Source organism: Poromitra crassiceps, assembly GCF_964638095.1.
Source record: "Poromitra crassiceps genome assembly, chromosome: 14".
NCBI lineage: Eukaryota > Metazoa > Chordata > Actinopteri > Beryciformes > Melamphaidae > Poromitra > Poromitra crassiceps.
This window is the reverse complement of record NC_139633.1, coordinates 27,792,758-27,813,883: the sequence shown is the minus strand read 5'-3', so window position 1 is coordinate 27,813,883 and position 21,126 is coordinate 27,792,758. Positions and strand designations below refer to the sequence as shown.

The following is a 21,126-nucleotide window of genomic DNA, read 5'->3' as shown; positions in this document are numbered from 1 at the left end:
GAGGGCTTTGTCTGTAGGTGAAGAAACAAATGCTTAGATTGATGAGCAAGCTGCCGAGAGACAACAGAGCTCAACGGTCACGTGACATGTCTTGCCCCGGAAGTGAGTTTCCCCATTCATTTTCTCCATAGACTTTTCAAAAAACCTTATATAACCAGTTTAGAAAATTTTATTTTTGCTCCAACTGAAATGTTTTATGGTCACTCACGATTCAGTAGGACACGGGTTGGCTTGGTTCCAGTATTAGAACTTGTTATATATGAATGAATGAATAATTATTTTATTTGCGTGTCATGCCACATTGTGGCCCATCCCACATGGGATTATATGACACAGTTACACAAAATATATAAATTTTCTTTTTCTTATTTTATCTATACCAGTGATTCCCAACCTGTGGTCCGCGGCCCCCTGGTGGGCCGCGAAGGTATTGCAAGTGGGCCGCCAAATCATTTCCAAAAAAGTATGATTTTTGAAAAAAAAAAAAAAAAAAATTTTTTTTTTTTTTTTCAATTTTTTTTTGAAAGATTTTGAAAAATCATACTTGAAAAAGTATGATTTTTGTTTCTTTGATGTTATTGCTTTTGCTTGAATTGAAGTTTCATCTTTACATCATCTTTATATTGGGTTTGTGTTTATTTGTAACCCTATCGATTTAATGGGCTTTCTTCTGATATTTGGATTTTGTTTGGATCTGATATTGGATGTCAAATTGTTATGAGAATGCATTTTTCCATTGTTGAAGGATACCGTTATTTATTAATCATTTGTTAATTAGCCTGTTACAGACAGCCCCTTGCTTGTCATTTCTGACATCTGTGTGGTGCTGATGGACAGCTCCTTGAATGATTGGTGTGTGTGTGTGTGTGTGTGTGTGTGTGTGTGTGTGTGTGTGCATGTGTGTGTGTATGTGTGTGTGTGGACAGCTCCTTGAAAACTGTAATACTGAAGGTGTTGCAACATGTTACAGGTGCTGTGTTAGTGACTGTGGAGCTTCCAACATGTTTCTCCTGTATTCAGTTCAGTCCTTTATGTTAAATTTTCAATAAAAAAGTGCTCTGAGAACGCATTATATGGCCTTTGTATTTATGGGGTCGGAGGTGGGCCGCGAACATTTTTGAGACATAAAAGTGTGCCCTGAGTTGGAAAAGGTTGGGAACCACTGATCTATACATTTCATTCCTCCTCATCAACCAAGCCTTTTCTAAGAAAGTGGCAAATGCAAAAGTTTCATACTTCCTTAAGTTCACACAGACTGCACAGTCTATCCTCCTCAGCAGTGCCCACAAATCGGCCCGTCTCAATATGAAGGCCAAGTATCCCAGCTCTGATTTGAGCACATAGGGAGCGCTTTTTCTTAGACAGATTATACAAAACATAGTTCTCTGTGCCGTACACATGCTTTATTTCACAGAAGGTGCAAAGTTTTGGTTTGTAACATATATCTGATGCCCATTTATCCTTTACTTTCTGAAAAATAATGTCTTTCACTACACTAATAACTATGAGTTGCTTTGTGTGAAAAACATCTTCCACCCCAGCTCTTAGAAGGACATCATGCATATAAGCATTTTTCAAAATGTCTAGATGTCACGTGAGAGGCTTTGCTGTCACGTGACAAATCTATCAACAACACCCGATGTCATCATGGAGGACAGTTTAGAGTACAGGCGGTGTGCAAATAATATCTAAATATAATAACCAGCAAGGGAAAGAAAAGAAAAAGACTTGCTGTGGTGGTTAGCTAGGCAACTGGCAATGAGGCTAAATTTTGACTAGCTAGCTAACTAACCCAGCAAAGTAACTATTATTACTGCTATCAGGCGACTGACTACATGCCACTGTTGTGACAATCGCATTGCTACGTCACGTTATTTAGGAGTATCCGATATAAATAATTATAATACTTGCCTGCCTCAAACGGAGTAGTAATAGTGATTGTAGGTGTGCTAAAAGTGGTATTCTGCTCAAAAGCTCTGCAGAGAGCACTGGAGCCAACGATCGAGCCAAAGATGAACGATGAAACACGACGATTTTGTCGTCTATGTTCTCACGGCTAAGTCGACCCGAGGGAAGTATCTCCCAAAAACTTGGTGTAATCCGTTCGAGGGAGAGATACAGTTAGTTGTGACAGATACAAGTAGAGGGAGTTCTTACCTGGAGGCTGTCCATCTTGGAGGCGCAGTTGATCAGGATGACCCTGGCCAGGAGGAGGAGGAAGGGGTTGGCCACCAGGCTGTACACCGACTCCCCGTCCAAGAGGAGGCTCCTGTGGAGAGCCCCGGTCAAGGCCTGAGGCTGGGCAGACATGAGATATGGAGGTTTGGACCAGGTCATCTCTCCTGAGACGTGACAAACACTTCTGTTTTCTCTGGCTTTCTGAGATTAGGACCAGCGGGCAGGCTGCTCAGGGGGAGGGGAGCGACGGGACAGAAAGCGAGCGGTGGACACTTTAGAAAACGCTAGTCAATGGAACTAGGGTATGTGTGTGTGGTGGTGATGATGATGATGATGATGATGATGATGGTAGTGTGTGTGTGTGTGTGTGTGTGGAAGCTGGGGGAGGGGTGAGGGGCTCCAGGAATAGGACTCTATCAGAGAGCTGGGTTAGAGGAGGAAAAGAGACAGACGGTTTGGATAAAAGCCTCCGTCAAGCAAGCATGGAGGCTTCCTTCACTCATTTAAACACAAAAGCACAGTGAGATCTCCTGTATGCAAAGAGATCAACTCCATATAAATATGTGGAGAAATCTTGATTTGTGCGTGGCTAATAGGCTAATAATAGGTTTTTTATCAAAAGAACAATCCCCCCCAAGCAGGATTTGCTTCTTTCCAGATCGTGTGAACGATTTGACATTAAAAGTGTGTTTAATCTGCTCCGCTATTCATGCGACAGTGCAGATAAATCATCATCACTGAAGGAGATTCCTCGACTAAAGGAACGGCCCTCTCTCCTCTCGTGTGTATTAATGGCAGTGTTGAGATGCACTATACGGCTGTCGGTGTGGCCGCCGCCGAGAGGAAGCGTAATTGGGACCCCAGAGATGCTTCATTACTGGGGCGCTCCTCGCTCCGACCCCGTGCCTGCCTATGGCCCGCTCTGGGGCGCTCCTCCGACCCCGTGCCTGACTATGGCCAGCTTCCATGAGGCCTCATTACCCCGAGCAGAGGGCCACAGAGGGGTCACCTGTCCCCGCCATTCATCACACTGTCAGACGGCAACACACACACACACGCACACACACACGCACAGATACACCTTTGCTTTAACATGGCCGAAATAACTGTACCGTAAATGAATCAACAGCAGAGGAGAAATCTGTTTAATACAAACACTTTCCTGCATCAAAAGGTTTGACTGATATGGGCTTTTGAAGGCCATACAGATACAGATTAGGGATGCACGATATGGATTTTTTTCAACCAATACGATAACCGATAAATATCTGCTTCTTCTGGCCGATAACCGATACGATAACCGATAATTATTATAAAAAAAAAAATATATATATATATATATTTTTTTTTACCTGTATTTTATGCACACCTGGGGTTAAAAAAAGGCAGATGTAGTGAGCATATAGCTCTGACCTAACCAAATCTAACTGACATCACTGTGAAGGCAAAACAAAGAAAACTTCTGATATAATATGGTTGTTTTAATAAAGGGTATCACTCAATTATAGTCAATCCAAAAATAAAGGCTTGTATAGAACGGAAAGCCAATGACTGCTTAGTCTGCAGATAAAACACAATGACAAAAGCCATAGTAATTTAGACTCTTATTGTCATGTTACTGATCTGTTCAAATTTTGCATTGGTTCCAGTTCTCAGTGAATTGTAGCCTGGGCCCAATGAATGGGGCATGCACTATAAACCATCCGTGTCGTTTCACTTTACTGAAAATTGCTGCCACCAGATTAAAGAAAAGACACTATGTGATGTTGACTGATGCTTTTTATGTAGCCTAATGTGCGCGACTGCGCCTTTGTTTTCCTTATTATTGGCTCTGTTAGATGGCTCTGTCCAGCAGCTAGCGTTAGCTCAACTCCAAAGTCCCTTTGGCTTATAGTGGGACACCCGGCTAGCGCGGTTAGCTTAGCGTTAGCGAGTTGTTTTTTGGAGTTAAATACACAATCCCTGGATGTTTCATTTCAGGTAAAGGGGTTTCCATTAGTTTCTATAAGTGTACGCCAGCTCTGAGTATAAAGTGCTTTTGCGGGACTGTTTGATCACAAGCCACAGACTGTAAATGGCACAAGCAGTTTGTCTGCCAAGCGGGCGAGCCTGACGTGTAGGCCGCGCTACTAGCTAATGCTAACGCTAACACTCACTAACAACAACAAGAAACATATCCGCTGCATCATCCGGTTTCCCCTCCTCAGACGGACCGGAATATATCATGGGTTGTGCAGGACCGATGATATAGAACACAATCGTAGAAGAGGAAAGTGATGATGAGATGGTACTTTACCTCAGAGAGGGAGGAGAGGAGAGCCGGGGGCAGCAGGTCAGGGACATGGAGGGACACTGGAGGACCGGTCCAGTTACTCTGGGCAAACATGTGGAGGCAAGCGACGGCCAGGACCATCACCGCCACGTCCCTGGAGGAGGAGGAGGAGGGGGGGGGGGGGGGGGGGGGGGGAGACATGTTTGACTGATTGAGAAGAAGTAGTGGAGAGAACAGATGAAACGCCTGGCTTCCCTCCCAGATAGGAAGATGGGTAAAAATGTAAACAACAATGGTGCTGATGGAACACAGCACAGGCGGTGGATTGTTCAAACATCTGCGATGGTTTTTATTGGTTGAAATGTTCAGAATCAGAAATGCTTTATTGATCCCCGCGGGGAAATTGAGTAATGTTGCAGTTGTCAGCAGTCGCATCGTCAATAAATGCAAGGGAACCAGTTCCAATGACAGACATACATACATACATGCCCACGCAGCTGTCAGTACAACCTGATTTTGGATGTCAAATTGTAAATACGCTCAAATTAAAGCTGTACGTCTGCACTTAAAGCACATCTTGATTGCTTAATTTCAAGTCCTCCATTGTGGTGGTGTACAGAGCCAAAATGATGAAGATTGTGTCCAATGTCCAAACATATATAGACCTAACTGTGTGTGTGTGTGTGTGTGTGTGTGTGTGTGTGTGCGTGCGTGCGTGCGTGCGAGCGCGCGCGCGCGTTAGATAGGTGAAGTTTATAATTAGGTAACAATATGAAAGCTATTCTCAATGTCATTGTGACTTGATAGGTCCCACGCCAATTTTCAGTTCAAGTAAATGAAAATGTGAACAATGGCATTTTAGGGACAGAGAAGACTTAACAGGAGGGCAGAGAACTGGAAAGGAAACGTTGCCTTCTCTTGCCTCAGCAAAGAGACCGTAGAGCAGAGAGAGGCACTACCTGAACTAGTCTGCACTGAGGGGACTGGCGAACAATGAACCATTAAACACGTCCACCCCCCAACAAAAGGCAACATTTGATTTAACGGTTATTTGAAATCCCCAAACAAGAAAAGGTACGTTTTCATTGTCTCGTTTCACAGCAAGCGGAGCCGTTCTCCTAAAGCAGGTGAGTTGCACTGGGTCGTCTAAATTCTCCCCGAGACTATAATTCAAGCGGGCAGGTGGGTCGCCCGGGCGCGGAGCGAGCGGGAAGAGAGAAGCGTGGCGACGACCGTCCCTTTTCTAACGGGTAATTACGGGACGTTAAGAACGGGCCGCGACCACCGACACACCTAGCTGCCTACCTATCAAGCCGGGAACGTGATGGAAGGTGATAGAAGAGATAAGATGGATCCGATACAAAGGAAGGGAATGGACTAGTGACGCGTGCTGCAATCCAGATTCCCCCGCGGACACCCCCCCCCCCCCCCCCCCCTCGGGAGGGAGGAAGGGAGATGTTAAGCTGTCCTTATTAAAAATTAATAATTCATGACAGCGGGAAGAGAGGCAGTGAAGGGAGAAAGAACAGTCAAGCTCCTCTCGGCCGGAGAACAGCTTTGTGATACGCTCGACTCCCTCCTTCACATTAAAAGCGGATATGTTTGGGAGTTTTATTTTGGAAAAGTACCAACATTAATAGTCCCACGTAATTACAATAACAGAGGTTAACAGGTTGACAGTGTGGAATTTCCCTGAAGCAAATGAAGGAAAATTAATTATAAACAAGGGGCACTTGAACTGTCAAAGGTCCTGCCATTATCGCCAAGACATATTAAACATAACCACTTATGCTAATATAGCATGGTGGCACGGCATAGGGACAGCGGTGATCGGAGGGTTAGATCGATAGATCCCCAATTGTCTAACTCCAGTCAGTGACTACATTTACATGCACTGTAATAACCCGACTATTGACCATATTCTAAATAAGGCAATATGGTGGCTATTCACATATTTGGTCTCAGAATAGTTTAAAAGTGGTAGGTCAAAAATTCCCCCTTTTCCTCACCACGCCCCCTAGCCACGCCCCCTAGCCACACCTCCAATTCCGACTCTCTACGACCTTCCTATCCCTAGCTATGGCCCTATGGCCCCTTTTACCTAGCCCCGGCCCCTTGCTTGATGGAACGGATGGACGAGAGGTCACAGTGACCTTAAACTTCAAATCTAATCAGTTCATCTTCAAGTCCAAGTGGATGTTTGAGCCAAATTTGGAGAAATTCCCTCAAGGCTTTCCTGAGATATCGTGTGTTTTTTGGGGTTTTGGTTTTGTTTGTTTTCTATTGGTGCAATATGACATTACAAAAAAGAACAGAACATGTGGACGGAGTTATGACATACAGACAACAGGGCGAGACGGTACAACAGTTGACATTGACCCGGGACGATAAGCTTAAGTAGTGTTTGTGAAATGACATGTAGGATTAGCTGAGGCATGATTGTAACGGAGGGACGGCTAAAGAATGATGACATCGTCATTATCGTGTTAACGAGAATGGAACGGACGGACGGATGTGAGGTCACAGTTACATTGAACTTTGACGACCAAAATCTAATCAGTTCATCCTTGAGTCCAAGTGGACATTTGAGCCAAATTTGAGAAAATTCCCTCTAGGCGTTCCTAAGATCTCATGTTAACGAGCATGGGACGGACGGACGGAAGGACAGATGATGGACGTACGCAAGTACGGAGGGCCCTACCAAAAACATAATGCCTTCGGGCCACGGCTGTTGCCTGCGGGAGCATAAAAATGTGTGTGCATTTTGCCCTTATTGTGTAGTTTCACAGTCGAGACAGACAGGAAAGAGACTGGAGAGGGGGAGGAATGACAAGGTCCCGGGCCACATTAGAACCCAGGATGTTGCGACTACATGGCATCTACTGTACCTCAGAGACCACTGAGCACATTAGAACCCAGGATGTTGCGACTACATGGTATCTACTGTACCTCAGAGACCACTGAGCCACCAAGATGCCCCCCCAAATTATTATTTTTGTAATCTTTCACAGCAAGATAATTACTTCGTTTCTGACACACTCCAAGAAGAACACACAATTCAAGAGATAACAGGGAAGCAATTTATGTTCCATTCCACAGATAGATCATCCTCACGATTAAATTATTACCAACTGCATCCGTTATTTCCCCATAGCACTGGATCAAAAGCACGAGAACTCGCAATGTGAGAGATTAATATGTCAAAGTAGGCTAAATCCTATTGGCATAAAACCGCAATTTGTTCAGTTCCGGCGTTACTTTTTAGGTGACATGGCTGGTTGCTATGATTTTGTTTACTCTACCAGCTGCTTTTAGACAGACAACATATTACAAACACATTAACATCAAATATTTTAGGCAAACATATTTTTTGTAATTTCAGAACCATTTCTGTATAAAGCGGATGGACGGCTGGTGTCCCATGCGGATATGCTACCTGTCGGCCTTGTCATCTTTGGTGGTGTCGGTCAGATAGAGGAGGACCCGTCTCTCCACGTAGGCCTCGATGTCCTCCCCATCGCTGCAGATACCGTCTCCGCCCAGCAAGTCCAACACCAGGGGGCTCAGCAGCACGGCCTCCAAATCGCCCTCCAGCAAGGACTGCAGCAGAGAACCCACCTCTGGAAGTGCCAAATGTTTCACCTGAGTTAGAGCATGTTCACACACCAAGCATATTTGGAACTGTTTATTCTACACTTGTTGGCCCCTCCTCTTGTGTGTTTAAAGATTGGGTAGTCATGGTTAGACCTGTCTTATGTCATCACTTCCAACGACAGAGGGACTGACTCACAAGTCAGCGTTGACCTTTTTTTGCCACATGTCGAATGCTGAAGCTAGGAAGTTCTAGCTTGCTAAGTTGCAGCCATTGAGAACAACAGGTGCGTTCGTTGACACCAGTGTCTGCCACTTTCTACTGTCTAGGGATGGGCATCGAATTTCGAATTTTCGAATAATCGTTGTTATTATCAAGGTCGACTTTTATTATTGAAATTCGAAATTCGTTTTTTGAAAAAAAAAAAATATATATATATATATATATATTTTTTTTTGTGAGTGAAATGTTGCATTGTCTCCCCTGATTCTAAGAATAGTCGAATCGCTTGGTTTGAGCAAGTAAAACAATTTTTATAAGCAACCTCTCCCTCTTCATGGGATTTCATCCGCCATTCATTTTCCCATAAACCTTGCTTAAAATGCTTATAAAAATTGTTTTACTTGCTCAAACCAAGCGATTCGACTATACTTAGAATCAGGGGAGACAATGCAACATTTCACTCACATAAAAAAAAAAAAAAAAAAAAAAAAATCGAATTTCGATTAAAAGTCGACTTTGGCCAGCGAATTTCGAATAGTGTTTTTGCTAGAAATGCCCATCCCTACTACTGTCCAGGGCTATATAGTGCACAGGATTTGCCATTGCTCCACATTGGAGCAGCGCTAGCGCTGTCTCCTCACAGCTAGAAGGTCCTGGGTTCGATTCACACCTGGGTTGCTGTTGGCACTGGGGGCATGTTCCCCCCCATGCCCTTGGTGCCCACTGCCCAGGTGGGTTATCTGTGTGTGGAGTTTGCATCTTCTCCCCGCGCTCACCTGAGGGTTTCCTCCATATAACACAGATAAACACCCCCCTCCCACACTAAACACATGCAAGAAGATCATCGCCTGACCAGTGATGGTCAAAAAGTATGTTGGTAAATGGTAAATGGTAAATGGCCTGCATTTATATAGCGCTTTTATCCAAAGCGCTTTACAATCAGTAGGTAGTCTACATTCACCCATTCATACACCGATGGCGGCAGGCTGCCACGCAGGGTGCCTACACACCATCGGGAGCAAGGAGGGTTAGGTGTCTTGCCCAAGGACACAGCGACAGCAGCTGGGAGGGAGCGGGGATCGAACCGCCAACCCTTGCGTCATTGGCCGACCCGCTCTACCTCCTGAGCTAAAGCCGCCCCATGTTGGTTGCTTGTTGTGACAGTAATAAAGACGGTTTTGTCCGTCCCCGTTTACAAAATAAAGCTCTTTTGTGTCAGAACAACAGATTAGCGATCAAATAATTGTGTTGCCGGCATGCTCGGCTTCAACGTCTCCCCAGCTTTCTCTCTGGCTTCACAGCCTGGTTTGGAAACTGCTCCTCCCAGGACAAGAAGGCATTGCACAGGGTGTTAAGGCGTTGCGTCCTCACGCTCTGCAGAACAAGAACTGAGCGGCTGAGTTTTCCCCCCCAAGCCATATGGGCTATAAACTCTTAACAGTTTGTCCGCTAGCAGTGTCAGCTTTTGCCGTATGGTAGACAGGTACGTATATTTTGCACAAATCCTCTTAAAAATTTACACTGAATTTTTTATTTTTCGATTGCTTATTGATTTTTAGCTGCGACCAGCAGCTCAATAAGTCACTCTGTCGGTCGGTTGGTCCACAAAACTTCACCATCCTTTAGCGGGCACAGTTTTCGCACTAGGAGGATGGAATTTGGCACGGAGGTCAGATGTGTGTGCGTGAAGGTGTGCGTTTGTGTTCATGCCAATTGGCTAAAAGGGGGGCAGTGGGTTGGGGGCAAATTTCGAAATGCAGGATGGCTGAAGCAGGAGAAGGGGGCAGTGGGGGCAAATTTCCATGTGGCAGAGGCAGGGTAGCGTGGGCTGCGCCTACCATCCTACATTTCGACAAATTCGCCTATGTGGTCGCTAGGCCTGGGCAATATAATCGATACGGCAATATATCGCGATGTTTTATTTCCCGATACTGTATCGATACTTGGACGCCAAGTATCGCGATATAAAAATAAAATAAAAATAAAAATAAAACATTTTTTGCAGGCCATGCCATGCCAGGCCTCTGCATCTGGTGATTCCCACCCCTAATCGATACTGTATCGATATTTCCCATATTGATGCGTTCAGTAACACTCAACACTCAGTAGTTTTGGCTGAATTTGTCCACTAATGCTGCTACACTACAGGATTTTCAAATCTTAACCGATTTTAAAAACATGAGAGACCACAGACATAAGGACAATTTCATCAGATTTTAACATTAAAATCGCCTGAAGGCACACACTAGACGATTCGGCCAGACTGCGAGACCACACACCAATCGCTGTGAGTACCGACTCACAGCGATTCCAGCAACTAGACTGTAGGCTGTTTATATCCCACAAAACCGCAATTTCTTCACACAGACAACAGCAGATGGCTCTCCAAACATGCACCGAGCGGCGGGTCCACTTCAAGCAGCGCGGACACCCTCGCAAAATGAGATAAAACAACGTCCTGTCTGAGAGCTCATATTACAGCATATCCACTCCCTTGAAGCAAACAAACCGCTCCGCTCGGCACATGTTTGGAGAGCCATCGGCCGCTGTCCACCCTGTTTTAAGCTGTGAGGATGCTGCTGAGAGAGGAGCTACATGGCACTGCTGTTGCCACAACTCGTAGCGCTGCATTAACATCCGGGTATGACCATCGACGCGTCCCGGTCTGCTCGCTCTCATTGGCTATTGCGGGTTCCGTCGGGAGACAGCCATCGTAAATATCAAACATGTTTGATATGCCCGATTCGAGATCGGGCCGGCTCCGATTCAATCAATAATTTATTGACACCAGACACTTGACAATTATTTTGACAAAAAATCGGTTGAGACTAGCCTCGAATCGGGCCACGCCCCCCCGAGGGGAATCGGGCATTAAATCGGGCCTTTTATCCTCTAGTGTGTGGGAGGCATAACTTATCAGTATAAAGTGATGTACATATTATTACACTACCTGGGTGGTACACAGTGTGTTGTATCTTTAGCTCTATTATTTAATTTTGAGTAAATTCTGTAGAATATCGCAATACATCGCAATATATCGTGATACAATCGTATCGTGACCCAAGTATCGTGATACGTATCGTTATCGTGAGATCCTTGCCAATACCCAGCCCTAGTGGTCGCAGCTATTGCGAATTAGCACTTGTTTTTATTGTGTATTTGTATTTATTAAAAATATATTTGTTTTTATCAGCACAGTTGGTGGGTCACAGCTTTCAACTTTCACCGTAGCTGTCTGTCTGGTGCACGCGACAATAAAGCTTCTTTGAATCATTGAAGTCTAAGCGGACAACAACGGTGTTTCTTTCTCATCAAGAGCATTGAGTTACTGTGCTTTGTTCTACTGCACCCCCCCGCCCGCCTTGCTCCAAAGCTCTCACCACCTCGACAAGCCTCTCCCACCCATTTGTCTTATATTGTTTTGCAGCAGCTGTTGATCTAACTTAATATTCTCATTAAGTTGATGAGTATATTGAAGCGTTCCCCACAGATAAAGGCAACACACCCACACAAACACACTCTCTCTGGTGTCTCTTTAAGAGGCACACACGGCTGAAGAGGACAGCAGTTAAAGATTTTGGTTTATGAAAGGACAGTGGGAGGCTGCGAGGCCGCGAGGCCATGGCGGCCCAGCCAGGAGTAATAGTGGGAGGCCGCGAGGCTGTGGCGGCCCAGCCAGGAGTAATACAGTGGGAGGCCGTGAGGCCGTGGCGGCCCAGCCAGGAGTAATACAGTGGGAGGCCGCGAGGCTGTGGCGGCCCAGCCAGGAGTAATACAGTGGGAGGCCGCGAGGCCGTGGCGGCCCAGCCAGGAGTAATACAGTGGGAGGCCGCGAGGCCGTGGCGGCCCAGCCAGGAGTAATACAGTGGGAGGCCGCGAGGCCGTGGCGACCCAGCCAGGAGTAATACAGTGGGAGGCCGCGAGGCCGTGGCGACCCAGCCAGGAGTAATACAGTGGGAGGCCGCGAGGCCGTGGCGACCCAGCCAGGAGTAATACAGTGGGAGGCCGCGAGGCCGTGGCGGCCCAGCCAGGAGTAATACAGTGGGAGGCCGCGAGGCCGTGGCGACCCAGCCAGGAGTAATACAGTGGGAGGCCGCGAGGCCGTGGCGGCCCAGCCAGGAGTAATACAGTGGGAGGCCGCGAGGCCATGGCGACCCAGCCAGGAGTAATACAGTGGGAGGCTGCGAGGCCGTGGCGACCCAGCCAGGAGTAATACAGTGGGAGGCCGCGAGGCCGTGGCGACCCAGCCAGGAGTAATACAGTGGGAGGCCGCGAGGCCGTGGCGACCCAGCCAGGAGTAATACAGTGGGAGGCTGCGAGGCCGTGGCGACCCAGCCAAGAGTAATACAGTGGGAGGCCGCGAGGCCGTGGCGACCCAGCCAGGAGTAATACAGTGGGAGGCTGCGAGGCCGTGGCGACCCAGCCAGGAGTAATACAGTGGGAGGCTGTGAGGCCGTGGCGACCCAGCCAGGAGTAATACAGTGGGAGGCCGTGGCGACCCAGCCAGGAGTAATACAGTGGGAGGCCGTGGCGACCCAGCCAGGAGTAATACAGTGGGAGGCCGCGAGGCCGTGACGACCCAGCCAGGAGTAATACAGTGGGAGGCCGCGAGGCCGTGACGACCCAGCCAGGAGTAATTGTTGTGTTGCCGGCAAGCTCAGGCTTCAACGTCTCCATCACTTTCATTAGGTCTTTATTTGAGGAGGGAGACTGGCTGGGCTCATTAGCATTGATTGCATCATGTTCCCCTGGTGGAGAGAGAGAGAACAGAGAGAGAGGGGAAACGCTCAACGACCAAACCTGGCTAACCTGTGCAACTTGCCAAATTCAGTCTAAATGTTTTTACAGACAGTCAGTCAGTCACACACACACACACACACACACACACACACAGTAAAGCTGAGAACAAGGATGTTTTAGCAAAAATACTAAAACTACAGGCCTAAATTTATTTATTTATTTTTACCCCCCCCAAAAAAATTATGTTATGCCTGCAAAATACCAGCAACTTAAAGCCTTCCCCCTGATTATCCTGCTTCTCAAAAGCAATCCCCGCAGCTCACTCGCTCCGCTCTGAAAGAAACGGCTTTCAGCCCAATCTCCACACAGCGTCTGACAGCTTGACATGCCCCGAATGCTAAAACAAAGATCTCGTTTTTGCTGCTGGGGGGGAGATGTTCAAACCATCTCCAGCTGACTGTCATCATCGCTATCCAACGGTCTCCATGCCACTCTTGATGTAACACACATTAAACATGGGCACACCACCACTCCCACTTATTACAACGCCCCACTAACCCCCCCCCACACACACACATACACACACACACACATACACACACACACACATACACACACCCCAGCCGGATCCCCAATCAGCACTGCTATCACTCGCATACAATGGCCGTTAGGGCTTTGATAGGCAATTGCTGTGCGAGCGGACCTGTAAAGGATTTGTTGAGATATTTCACCTCGCTGCTGATCTAATGAAACCCAGGGGCGGCCATGATGTGAGAGAGGGGGGGGGGGGGGGGGTCAGTGAGGTGAGGTGGGGGGGGTGGGGGGGGGGTCGTGAAAGGTTTTGGCTTTATGAGGGGGAAAATGAAAGCCTGAGGTATGGCCGCCGCCGCTAATAACATTTCAGCTACTCTTCCTCTGCCGAGGAACCGGCGGCAATTATGGAAAACATGGCCGGCGAGGTCCTCAAATGAGTCCGTAATTCATACAGGTCGGGGTAACGAGCTGCACTTTATGCAAATGGGGAATAAGGTTCACTCCACTACACCAGCTTCAACAGCAATATATGGAGAGATGAGAGGACAACAATGATTTTTTTTAGACAGCCATTGTCATTTCTTGCCCTCAGATATTAGGCGAGCTTTCAAATTGAGCCTGAGACAATGCGTATATACACTAGGGATGGGCATTTCTAGCAAAAACACTATTCGAAATTCGCTGGCCAAAGTCGACTTTTAATCGAAATTCGAAAATAAAAATAAAAATGTAAAAAAAATAAAAAATAATTTTTTTTTTTTTTTTTTTTGAGTGAAATGTTGCATTGCTTCCCCTGATTCTAAGTCTAAGGCTTTATTAATTAATAGAAAAAGCTTCTGCTGTGGATTTTTAGCTCAAACAAGCATTGCACCACTGAAGTAAAGAACATGTTACATGACATTGGCTGAGTTTCCCAACAAAGAAGCTTCTTAAGAGTTAAGAAGCTTCTTAAGGCGTTAAGAAGCTTCTTAAGGAGTTAAGAAGGCTCCAAAGAAGTGTTTCCCAAACGCCTTCTTAACAGAAGAGAAAAATAAAAAAAATAGAAGGTTCTTAACACATTGACTGCCAGCCGTTTTTTTTTGCTGTAGGTAGCTTCTGCCAAGCCGTTTTTTGAGGATTCTGGCTCATTTTACAAGAGCCGAGGATTCGTTTCAGCTTGGACTTTGTGAACATACAATATCTCAAAAGTACTAATAGAATGTGTACTTTCTCTGTCTAAAAGAGTTAGTTTGTAGAGTTAGTAGTTATGTAAGCATTAGCAGTTGAATACAGCATGGTTTTAGCGTCAGAAAAAATATTCAGAGATAAACGGCTTTTTGTGAAATTGGATAGAACAGTCACTTTAACCATTCATTTTTGGCTCTCTCTCTCTCTCTCTCCCCCTCTCGCTCTCTCTCTCTCTCTCTCTCCCTCCCTCTCGCTCTCCCTCCCTCTCTCCCTCTCTCTCTCTCTCTCTCTCTCTCTCCCTCCCTCTCGCTCTCCCTCCCTCTCTCTCTCTCTCCCTCCCTCTCGGGAGGGAGACGCACTAGGTTTAATCCTAGTGAGAGGGGGAGAGGGAGAGAGAGAGAGAGAGAGAGAGAGGGAGGGAGGGAGGGAGAGAGAGAGAGCGAGAGAGAGAGAGAGAGAGAGGGAGAGAGCGAGAGGGAGAGTTGCTTCAACTCCTCCCTCCGTGGGCGTTCTTCTTGGCTGCAGCGCCGTGTAACAAGCACTTTCCTACCTGTGCAAATTCACTTTCTCATACTCTCGACCTCTCAAATAAATTTCTGAATAGAAATTAAATTACTCTAAATTAGAGCGAAAAAGAAACAAAAAAGAATGGGTTGAAAATCCCATTCTAAAAGCCTTTTATGGCTGTTTCCAATTTGGTGCTATTTTGCAAGGCAAAATGGCCTGCTGCTTGTCACCAGCCTCACTGCCCCGCTGCCGCTGTGCCTGGCTGTGCCTGTCTGCGTGGCCGCTCCCCGAGGAAGCCCGGCTGGACTCGCCCGCCTCCCGGAGCCCTGGCCGAGAGCTCCGATGAAGCCCCTGCGACTCTGGTCATATTTACGCTGCGTGCCTCAAAGTGTGCTCCATCCGCAATCCACGATGCAAGTTTGCAATCCCGCACCGCCAGCAATCAACGCGAAAACGAAAGCGCCTCCGCCAATCCATTTTCATGAGAATGGAAATGGATCACACTGCTTTTTGCTTGCCTTCCTACTTCCTTGTCGCCACTTAGTGGGTCGGTGGAATGGGTTGTACACGTTGTACACGTCCAATACTTATATAAGATATGTAAAAGGGTTAGATGCACAACCCCCCGTTAAAAAAAAAAATCGATGCCAAGGACGTGTTTACACGTTGTTGGCAGTCAACAGCTGGATTCTGAAAACGTGTTTACACGTTGTTGGCAGTGAATGTGTTAAGAAGCATCTTAACTGGAGCTGTCCACCATCTCGATGTGAGAGGTCCTCTGCGGCCCACTTGATGGCACTCTGAGCCCACCAGTGGGCCACGACCCAGTGGTTGAGAAACACTGTTGTAGAATAACCTAATCATGGTCATGTTAAACTTTATTCAACATTATTTATTTCAGACATGGACTGCAGTTCAAATTGCTTTATATACACAGCATACAACAAAAAAGAGAAACACTACAGAATTTAAGCAACCTTGGGTTCTGTGAAAGGTGCTATATAAATCCACAACATTATAAAAGGAATCCATTCTGATTAGAGGAATATAGCCTATGGTAAAACATTTAAAACACAAGTAACCATACATAGAGGGGAGATTTTCAAGTGTTCCCCAATTTTAAACACTAAAGGGTGCATGAAAGAAAGGAAAAAGGGAAAAACACAAGAGGAACAGTGGACACAAGTATCTCCTTTTGCCTGACGCGGCTGGATCTGCCAGTGTTTTGTCATTAAGAAGGTGTTAAGAATGCCCCAGACCCTTCTTACAAAACCTTCTTAACGAAAGATCATCTTAGCGCTAAGAAGCTTTTGGGAAATGCAGCCTTCTTAACGGAAGATAATTGGAAGATAATTTTAGGCTAAGAAGCAATCGGGAAACACGTTGGCTTCGTTGGCTTCTTAGGGGAGCCTTAAGAAGGGTCAAAGAAGCTTCTTAGCGCTAAGAAGCTTTTGGGAAACGCATGCCTTCGTAAAGAAGCAATTGGGAAACGCGTTTGCTTCTTAAGGAGGCCTTAAGAAGGGTTAAATTAGCTTCTTAGCGCAAAGAAGCTTTTGGGAAACCCAGCCATTGACATTTTCGAAAATAAAAAACAGTTTTGACAATCATGAGTGGTTCATTAAATATTTAGTAGGCTCAGGTCTGAGTGCCAAAGGGGTGCCAAAGTCAGCCCCTCACCCCCTTCTTGGGATTTCATCCGCCATTCATTTTTCCATAAACCTTGCTTAAAATGCTTACAAAAATTGTTTTACTTGCTCAAACCAAGCGATTCGACTATACCGGTACTTAGAATCAGGGGAGACAATGCAACATTTCATTCAAAAAAAAAAAAAAAACATTTTTATTTTTATTTTCGAATTTCGACTTTCAATAATAAAAGTCGACCTTGATAATAACGATTATTCGAAAATTCGAAATTCGATGCCCATCCCTAATACACACGAACACGCACACCTGGCTGCATCTCAGAGTGGAGGATCACCTGGCCTTAAGGAGCTGCTAGTCTGCCTTTCACTATTGCAACAAAAACAAGACATAACATCATCAGTTGTGTACAAAAGGACTTAACTCAGACCACAGTTGACTAGAGCAAAGAAGACGTTCAACAACTGTTGTTGCACAGAATCAAAGCAGAAATCAAACTATGAATTAAATCGGCCAAGTGAAAAGGAGTCACGGTGGTTTTTATCATCACAGAGTGCAATGAAAATACCATCGGATACTTTTTTATGGATGGTGATTGGTAGACTGAGCTCAGCCTAAAAGAGCAGCCTATACTGTCCCTTAGGTGCTAGGAATGGAGGTTGTTTGCCGAGTCATTAGGTCCCAGAGACAAGACTGCTGACTTGTTTCTGCTGATGGTTTTTGATACCTGAATGGGAGACCCAATGGTGCTGGCAGTGTAGTTTTTGATACCTGAATGGGAGACCCAATGGTGCTGGCAGTGTTGTTTTTGATACCTGAATGGGAGACCCAATGGTGCTGGCAGTGTTGTTTTTGATACCTGAATGGGAGACCCAATGGTGCTGGCAGTGTTGTTTTTGACACCTGAATGGGAGACCCAATGGTGCTGGCAGTGTTGTTTTTGATACCTGAATGGGAGACCCAATGGTGCTGGCAGTGTTGGAGCATCACTCATCTTGTATGAATTACTGTATGTTGAACTCGGTTTGTTTACCCCAGGTGAATGAAATCTTGTAAGATTTTGTGGCACAAGCAGGCTCTACACATGGTAGAGACTAGAGTTGAAATGCCGGTAAATATGTCGGTGACACACAACGTAAAATGCTGTGTAGAGGCCAGTAGAGACGCCACTAGAGGCCAGTAGAGGCGCCACTCGGGTTTGACCAATACAGGTTCATGAAGGCTGATATACCGATACCAATCTCCGAATTAAAGGAGAATTCCATTTTTACCACGTGCGCAGCCTGCACATGCACAGCGCGTGGTCAAGAGAAGGCGTTTTGGGGTGAGTCAGGCATTCATTCATTCAGTCAGTCAGTCAGGAATGGATAACGGTGATGATGTCATCAGTGATGATGTCATCAGTGATGATGTCATCAGTGATGTCATCAGTGCCAAACTTGGGCTGTTGAAATGGTGATGATGTCATCAGTGACGATGTCATCAGTGCCAAACTTGGGCTGTTGAAAGATGTAGTTTCCTACCTGGTTAGGCGCCGGGGGGGGTCAGAGTCAGAGTCAGTATACCCTCTAAAAAAAGGTAGACTACACCACTGCATGCAGCGGCTCATATCCTTATTATATCATAGAGACAATGAGATAATGGATGCTCTATTTACCTTGGTGCAGCGTGTGCCCTGGCTGTTTGCTGTCTGTCACATTGGTAGAGATAGCAGCTCCCGTTCTCCCCGCTCCTCAGTTTCTAATCCATATGACGTTATTCCAGCTCAAATAAATACGGGCGCCCATCGAATTCAAATTCAAATCAGCGGTGTTTACCATGCTATGCCGGCTTGATCAACTGCTCTGAGTGCTGAACTCGCCCTGCAAGTCCCCGGATGTGCTTTTTTGTGATTTTTTCCCCGTGATGTCGCGCCTCCCCTGAAGCTGTCTCACGCCCCCCAGGGGAGGCACGCCTCGCACTTTGAAAACACCTGACGTAGGCTATTTTCCAAGTTTGCTCCCTCATTTTAAAACAAAGTTGATCATTTATTCAGATATTACTTCCATTTGGATAGACCTGAGAGACTAAAGTGGAGAGTGTCAGATGATGGGAGCGACTTGGCGAGGAGCATATATCTTTATATGTTTTTGAAGAAAAACATGGGTAATATCTGCTCTGGAGTAGTATTAGAAAAAAGGTTTTGGTTCATAAGGCCACAGAGAGGTGGAGTGGGTCAATTTACGATAATTAATGCTTGTTTTATTATGAACAAACCCTCGCCCCGGAACAAAGCTGAAGATAAAAGTTGATAGCCCTTCTAACAACCGCGACAGACAACTGATTTAATGTTAGCATATTGTAAACTGGCAGAGAGTCTGTAATATGTACTATTTAATATTATGACCAAATTTGATATTTGATCAAGGATTGACACCTTTACTACCAAGTCAATCAATGATGTGGTTCATTAGGACCTAATGTAGCTTAATTTTATTATTATGGTTTACTTTTTTAGACTTTAAGGATACCATCACCAGAAGGTAATTTGAATATCAATCCATCAAAAATACTCAAGTGCTGTGAATCCACCAACAACTGACGGCAGTAATAAGGGGCAGTGAACGATGTTCTGTGCTGTCAGTCACTATACGCGCATTTCCTCCACCGTGCTGTCCGCGAAGGGGCTGCGCAAAATGCATTGGATGCTGATCCACTGCAACACATCATTAGAAACACGTAGTCCCTCCCGCAACATACCGAGCCAAGACAGCAGCAACAACGGCGGGCGGGACGTTTGGGAGCGGAGTCACAGCCACGGTCTGACCGTAGCAGCTGTTCAAAGGACAGTGGTGACAGAAGAGACAACACGTCTCCCAGACAGTCGGGTGAAATGTGCAGTCTCACAGTATGAATTTTAGAAAATATATTTTGTGTAACGTTACTGCTTTAGTGATGTTTCATAATTATGCCAGTAAAGTCACGGAATTTGGTGGCAACGTGGTGTCGAGCGTTTGACCGGTGACTGTGTAGCCGCCGATGCATCCCGTTCTCCCTTGCATGGAGAGGTCACACCAAACTCCATTCAAAATCTGTCCGTTTAATACTGCATTGCTTATCGGTATAATCGCACATGACTTGAGACCATAATAGGATCTTATGCTATAACGTTATTCATTTACGCAACGTAGCAGCACTTTATTCAACTGGTCGAATAACACTGCACGATATACCGCACAACACATTGTTCTTTTGATGGATGAAAATTGTAACAGGGCAACTGAAAAGTATGGCTTAGATGAAGGATGTAACGATATGCCGAAATGCAAAGTAGAGCTTAACGTTTCAGAAAAGCTATTGAGTCACATTTTATATGAGATATATACAGTATTTTGCCCATAAACAGACATCATATTCACAAATTGGTGAATAGGGTTTGGCGTAACGTTCTAATATAAAGCTAACAGCCAGCTAGCTAACGCTACTGAACATGACTTCACTTACGCCGGTGACTTGCTATCGGACCAGCGGTCAACTCGTCATCGTTACCTCAATGTAGAAAACTGCTGTCACTGCCAGTAACACAGGCAAACTACCGCTGTCACGCTTTCGTGTCAAATGCTGCGTTCAAAATGTCACTTCGCCTGGCTAACGAACAGCCCTGATCAGTGTGGTCATCACCACTGCAGTGAACACCACAACGTTACACCGAAACGCAGCAAGTTTTGATAGATGTTAAAATGATAAAATCACAAAAGGAAAAAGTTGTTTCTCACCTGCAGAGCTGAACGTATTCTGCTTCCATCCCGCAGCCTCGCTGGCTGTTAAAAAGCCTCGGAGAACGGGGACCTCCACGTCCCGCAGCATCCCTGAGAGAATGTCGGTCCTCCTAAAAGTCAAGTAACGTTATGTGCTGCTGTCTTCCAGTCGGGACGGGCGTACTTCAAAGCTGGCGATTAGTCGCTTTATTGAAGAAGCATGTCTATGGTATTCTTCAATTAATGATGATAATATGTTTTATTTCCACCCATGTGGTGTAAGTGGCATCAGTAAGCAGCCATGACAGATGCGCATTGCATTGTGGGAAAGCTAATCAGCGCTTGCTCAGGGACTGTGGTCATTTTCAATGCGCATCTAGAATACGGTATCAACACACTGGTGTTTAGGGTGTGGGGAGCAGGTTGGTATTCCGATGCGCATTTAGTGATACTTAATAGCTGGTTATCTACATAATTATTTCCATTGACCAGTTAAGGTATTTAACTCTAACTGGGCTTTTCAAAGTGGGGGC

General features: G+C 45.8%; 1 protein-coding gene across 1 annotated transcript in view; it reads right to left on the bottom strand.

The window, feature by feature from the left end:
- Positions 1-20,809, bottom strand: part of ttc27 (tetratricopeptide repeat domain 27) — a 161,702-nt gene extending 140,893 nt beyond the window's left edge. Inside the window, exons 1-4 of the mRNA XM_083650706.1 lie at positions 20,612-20,809; positions 7,887-8,070; positions 4,475-4,604; positions 2,158-2,298 (exon numbers count right to left, since the gene is read on the bottom strand). Coding sequence (XP_083506832.1) covers positions 2,158-2,298; positions 4,475-4,604; positions 7,887-8,070; positions 20,612-20,702 — 546 coding nt within the window. The 5' untranslated portion in view covers positions 20,703-20,809. The remainder of the gene's footprint in view (positions 1-2,157; positions 2,299-4,474; positions 4,605-7,886; positions 8,071-20,611) is intronic.
- Between the last annotated feature and the right edge of the window lie 317 nt (positions 20,810-21,126).